Below are 6,000 nucleotides of genomic sequence, written 5' to 3' on the forward strand. Positions count from 1 at the left end.
TCAGGCCAATGGCTCCTCCAGTCCAACACTCTGTGTCACAGAAGAACATAAGAGAAGCCATGTTGGATCAGGCCAACGGCCCATCCAGTCCAACATTCTGTGTCACAGAAGAACATAAGAGAAGCCATGTCATAAATGTCAGATGTTGAAGGAAGGAAGGGAGGGAGGGGTGGAAAGAAGTTAAGTTTAAATGTATTCTCCAAGTCACCACCTGGCTTGGCTTGGAGAAGTGATTTAAAGAGAGAAAGGCCTTCTCCAAGCTGGCCAACAGGGTGGTGGGGGCTTTGAAGGCCACGCGATATGCATGAAAGAGCCACAGTGCGGCCACGCCTGGGCTAGAAGCTTGCTTTTGAAAACATAGCATTGGGAAAAGTGCAGAAAAGGGCAACTAGAATGATTAAAGGGTTGAAACACTTTCCCTATGAAGAAAGGTTAAAACGCTTGGGGCTCTTTAGCTTGGAGAAATGTCGACTGCGGGGTGACATGATAGAGGTTTACAAGATTATGCATGGGATGGAGAAAGTAGAGAAAGAAGTACTTTTCTCCCTTTCTCACAATACAAGAACTCGTGGGCATTCAATGAAATTGCTGAGCAGTCAGGTTAAAACAGATAAAAGGAAGTCCTTCTTCACCCAGAGGGTGATTAACATGTGGAATTCACTGCCACAGGAGGTGGTGGCGGCTATAAGCATAGCCAGCTTTAAGAGGGGGTTGGATAAAAATATGGAGCAGAGGTCCATCAGTGGCTATTAGCCACAGTATATATATATGTGTGTGTGTGTGTGTGTGTGTGTGTACACACACACACACACACACACACACATATATTGGCCACTGTGTGTCACAGTGTTGGACTCGATGGGCCATTGGCTTGATCCAGCATGGCTTCTCTTCTGTTCTTAACATCAAAAAGCCAAAGTTTGTTAGAACACTGTGACCGGTTTGCACGCTTGCTCTTTGCGAATCGCAAAACATCAGATATGGCTCTGACTGAGGAAGTCCCATTGGTTTGCTTACATCTCTGCTTTTCCGGACAGAAGTATCTCTTGCATTGTTTGGAGTCAGGAAACCAAGGATGGATTCAACATCCTCTGGTTTGGCCAATGGTATAAATGAACCAATAGGTCTATGGGACAGGAGGGCAGGCAGCCTGCGCTGAATTTTATGCAGTAGTTCAGTGTGCATTTCCTACTTCAACTACGGCACAGTGCAAACAGAGTTCCTTATGGAATGCCTGAATTCAGCATTCTGGATTCCAGGTTATGACTGCCCCGGCTGCTAGTGAGCTGCTGAATGTATTGAGGCAGGTCACTCCGGCTTTTAACGTTTGATTTCTCTCTTCCATAGAACTCCAGCAGTATTATAACAACCAAGGCCGTTTCCCGAACAGCAAAGTCCTTCTGTGTTTTGGGGAGGAGTTTCCAGATGCTACCCTTTCACGCTTCAAGTTGATCCTCGTTGAGGTAAGGGATAGCAAGCTGTTGCTGGCATCACTTTTCCCCTTTCCTTCTCCGACTTGACTTTTCTCATCTAAAGTACAAGAAGTCACACTTGTTCCTCCTTTTATACGGCTGTTCATCAGCTCCTAAATTTGCCAGTCTCTCAGCTTTCATCTACCACTCTTCCCCCGTCCAGGCTTATAATCATAGATTTGGAAGGGACCTCCAGGGTCATGTAGTCCAACAATGCAGGAAATGCACAAAATACCTCCCCCTAAGTTCACTAATCAGCAGTGCTATCAGATGGCTATCTAGCCTCTGTTTAAAAACCTCCAAGGAAGGAGAGCCCACCACCTCCTGAAGAAGTCTGTTCCACTGACGAACTGCTCTAACGGTCAGGAAGTTCTTCCTAATGTTGTGCCGGAAACTCTCTTGATTTAATTTCAACGCTTTGGTTCTTGTCTGACCTTCTGGGCAAACAGGAAACTGGAAATATTCGAAAATGGGCAAAATGTTTTAAAACTCTGCTTTATGCTCAGCATTTGATTGGCCTCCGTATTCTCATGTCATCAAGAAACATACGCTCCTTCAGTCTGTTTGGCTAGTGCATCTCATTTAGGGGGTTAGGTTTTTATTCTGCTTGTCCCACCTGGTATGGCTCACTTGCTTTCTGGAGCTATCTGCTCAGTTGACATCTCCAGTTGAAATTCTTTGTTCACTTCTCCGCTTTATTGGATAGCAGTGTTTTAGATGCTATGTGGCAGGGGTGGCCAAGGGTAACTCTCCAGATATATATATTTTTTTGCATACAACTCCCATCAGCCTCAGCCATTGGCCATGCTGGCTGGGGCTGATGGGAGTTGTAGGCAAAAAACGTCTGGAGAGCTGCCGTTGGCCACCCTGCTGTACGGAAAACACAGAATTGGCGAGTGCCCTGAGTACAGGAATCAGAGTATTTTTTACATAGGCAAAGAGGCCAGGTAGGCACTTTGGGCAGTAAGTAGGGAGAAGGTGAAGGAAGGGCAACGGAGTGTTGGAGGACTGGGTGTGATGAAGCTGGGATGGTTCAGGACAGGAATGAAACTTGATTAACGTTAGAGCAACACAGAATAAACATCAGATGTTTGAGAGCTGGAAGGAAGGCAGGCAGGAAGGCAGCCGCCTCTCGCTCAGGAAATGCTTTCTAAAAGAGGCCTGGTTTCTGGAATGCTTGGGTCCACCTGGGACCATACGCGTGCCGGTGAGCTGGACCACATCTTGGCTTTCTGTGAGTGTATGATGTCTGCCTGCACTCCATCTGTCCATAGGATAGCATGATGGCTGAGCAGGACACCGGCAACATCAGCCCTTAGTGTCACCATGAAGTGATCAGGATAGCATTCAGACACTGCAATAACCCACAGTATATAGACATAACCTTTGGTGTGAGCTTACCCTGGTTAATTGCGTAGGCTGAATGTAGGCAGTCCAACAAACTGGGGTACGTTGGCTGGCACTGAATTGGGATTTCAAATTGGAATTAGAATTTTGGACATATGAACATATGAAGCTGCCTTATACTGAATCAGACCCTTGGTCCATCAAAGTCAGTATATGTGTACTCAAACTGGCAGCGGCTCTCCAGGGTCTCAAGCTGAGGTTTTCCACACCTATTTGCCTGGACCCTTTTTTGGAGATGCCAGGGATTGAACCTGGGACCTTCTGCTTACCAAGCAGATGCTCTACCACTGAGCCACAGTCCCTCCCAGCATTAGGTAGACTAACCAGAATTCGTTGCGCAGTCCGGGGTTTAAACAAACCAGGGTTTACTGTGATGAGTCATGACTGAAAGGCAACCAGTGGGAAAGTTATGTTCTACCAGCCATAACCCCTCTTTGCAACATAGAGGTCATAACGCTGTTTGAGGCTTGTTAATGAAAGCTGCGGAGATATCGTCCTTGAAACACTTTGAACCGCCTGCTCAGTCATTCCTGTTCATTCAGACCCACAAATCACATAAGCGATCTGAGTACAGGATTCTAGAAAAACGACCTGTCAACTCAGCAGTGGGAAAATAATTAAGCCTAGCAAGAGTGAAAGCTAGAGTGTCTATGACTAGGTGTTTTTAGGGATCTAGTATATGAAGGAAGTGACTCCGGGGGAGGAATACCTAGGGCAAGAATGGAACATACACGTTTTGCTCGATCTAAAGTACTAGCCCGGTCAAGATTGATCAACTTCATTCTAGTTCGCTTCAAAGCTTCCTGGTAAGTTAAATCATTCCAGGCTGTTGGAGGAAAGTCCAATAACTCAAATCTAGTATCTAGATATCTTTCCCGACCGTTTATAATTGTCCTCCTTTAGGAGATGTAAGAGGCCACCTTGAGCATTTGGTGCTAAATAAAAGACTTTTGGTCTCAGTTTAAAAGCTGCAATCCAGGCTCTAGACTCCAAAGAATCTTGGGCAAACTCCACTCTTAAATGCAGTTCCAGCCACACACCTAGGAGGGAGCCCCTGGCATCCTGCACAGAAAATAAAGAAGTATACGATCGAGGGATTCAAATGGCCCCGCCAAATAAAATCTGAGAAGTTACTTTAGCATTAAAAGCTGCAATGGCCATTGGCACATACTGAAACCCCCCTCCCCTGAGAAGAAATATCTAAGGATAACGTTTGATCAGAGATATACATTTTTTTCTTGATGGTAGATCGAGCAACTGAACATTCGGCAGTTGGTGGAGAATGCGGGCAAGTGCAACGGCAGCCCCCCAATGCTCCCCATGGCTGAGGAGGTCCACTATGACCCGATGTACAGAAACTTCCAGGATTCTTGTGGGCCGCACCAAAGACCAATCTTCAGGGAAAATCAACAGATCACTGTTTGAGACTCCAGTCCTTTTTTTTTTTTTTTTGAGTAAAAGGATTCTGCTTAGATCTATTTTTGTCCGGTTATCCGTGTTGAACTCCTTTGGGGGAAACTGCTCTAGTGTTGACTGTGGGTGTGTTAGGAGTATGTACTCGATAGCTATTGGTCTGTTTCCCGATCAGAATTAATCGCCAGCTATGCCTCTTACATCTTTCTTTGGCCTGGCTGACGTTACAATATTCACCAAGGGCAATTTTAAACTGGGATCAAGGCAGAAACTCATTGTTTAACTTTTTTTAAAAAAAATGGGCTCAGATGTTCTGATTTAGCAGATTGGATCCCTCCAAGTGATGCCCCGCCCCCTTCAGTGACCACCCCCTCTTTGGGTTGCAGAATATTTGTAGGGTCCAGTAGGGGTGGTGTGGCTGAAAAAGGAAGGGTGGTTGAAGTGCCGAAGGAGAACAAAATCTTCATTTGGGGCATGGCTTTTGACATCTATGGAAGAAGATGATATTGGATTTATACCCTGCCCTTTACCCTGAATCTCAAAGCTGCTTACAGTCTCTACCTTCCCCTACAACAGACAAACAAACCCTGTGAGGTAGGTGGGGCTGAGAGAGCTCTCACAGCAGCTGCCCTTTCAAGGACAGCTCTGCCAGAGCTATGGCTGACCCAAGGCCATTCCAGCAGCTGCAAGTGGAAGAGTGGGGAATCAAACCTGGTTCTCCCAGAGAAGAGAGCTCTGGCTGACCCAAGGCCATTCCAGCAGCTGCAAGTGGAGGAGTGGGGAATCGAACCCAGCTCTCTCAGAATCCATATGCATTTGCCCCGAGGCATGTGTCTCCTCAACCTCATGTGTCGGGCCCGTAGCTGAATTTATAAGCATGGGCTCTGCAAGCATGCTGTGAAGGCATGCTCCAAGCTAGCAGGATGCTTCAGCCGCAGAGCAAATTTGCAAGAGAAGACTTCTCCTACATGCGTCTGAAGGGTTAGTTCACATGTGTATGTCTAATGGTTGTCTGATCGCTGTGTAGTTGGTGATTGGCAGCTAAATTTCTGAACTGACTCCACTGCAAAGCGTTGTGATGCCTAGTTTCTGGCTGCAGCCTTTTGTCGGCAGTGGTCCGTTCACTCACACAACTCATCAGTTAGTGTTGGGCTTCTCCAGGGACGAATAGGCATGTGTGAAGGAGTCCTAGCGGACGTTCACAGAAACGGCTGTTTTGCTTCAGATGTTTTCAAAACCGGGTTGGGAAAACGGATTGCGCCTAGGAGGAGTGTTGACTTTGCAAAGGTGAGAATTTCACCAAGACTTTTGATTGCCAGGTGGTTTCCCATATTGTTTATGAAACCAAATGTTGTATATATTGCATTTAGATATCTGGCTGCTGCAATGTTTAATTTACATTTTTTATCGCTGGGTGCTTTCGGTGAGTGGGTGGGTGGGGTCAATTAAAGCTCTAAGCCAGGGGTGGCCAAACTTGTTTAATATAAGGGCCACGTAGAATAAATGTCAGATGTTTGAGGGAAGGAAGGAAGATGGGGTGAGTGGAGAGGTGGGAAGAAAACTGGCTGGCTTGGAGAAGTTATTTTAAGAAATGTCTTCTGTAAGCCAGCCAGCAGGCCTCTGGAGTCTTTGAGAGCCGGACATATGTGTGAAAGAGCCACATAAGAACATAAGAGAAGCCATGTTAGATCAGGCCAATGGCCCATCC

The 6,000-nt window shown here is 46.3% G+C and overlaps 1 protein-coding gene across 1 annotated transcript in view; it reads left to right on the top strand.

The window, feature by feature from the left end:
* The window catches only part of IRF8 (interferon regulatory factor 8), a 28,707-nt gene extending 24,350 nt beyond the window's left edge, over positions 1-4,357 (top strand). The window contains exons 8-9 of the mRNA XM_060253899.1: positions 1,348-1,463; positions 4,128-4,357. Of these exons, the coding sequence (XP_060109882.1) occupies positions 1,348-1,463; positions 4,128-4,304 (293 nt within the window). The 3' untranslated portion in view covers positions 4,305-4,357. The remainder of the gene's footprint in view (positions 1-1,347; positions 1,464-4,127) is intronic.
* Positions 4,358-6,000: the final 1,643 nt, after the last annotated feature.

This window comes from Heteronotia binoei, chromosome 14, assembly GCF_032191835.1.
Source record: "Heteronotia binoei isolate CCM8104 ecotype False Entrance Well chromosome 14, APGP_CSIRO_Hbin_v1, whole genome shotgun sequence".
NCBI lineage: Eukaryota > Metazoa > Chordata > Lepidosauria > Squamata > Gekkonidae > Heteronotia > Heteronotia binoei.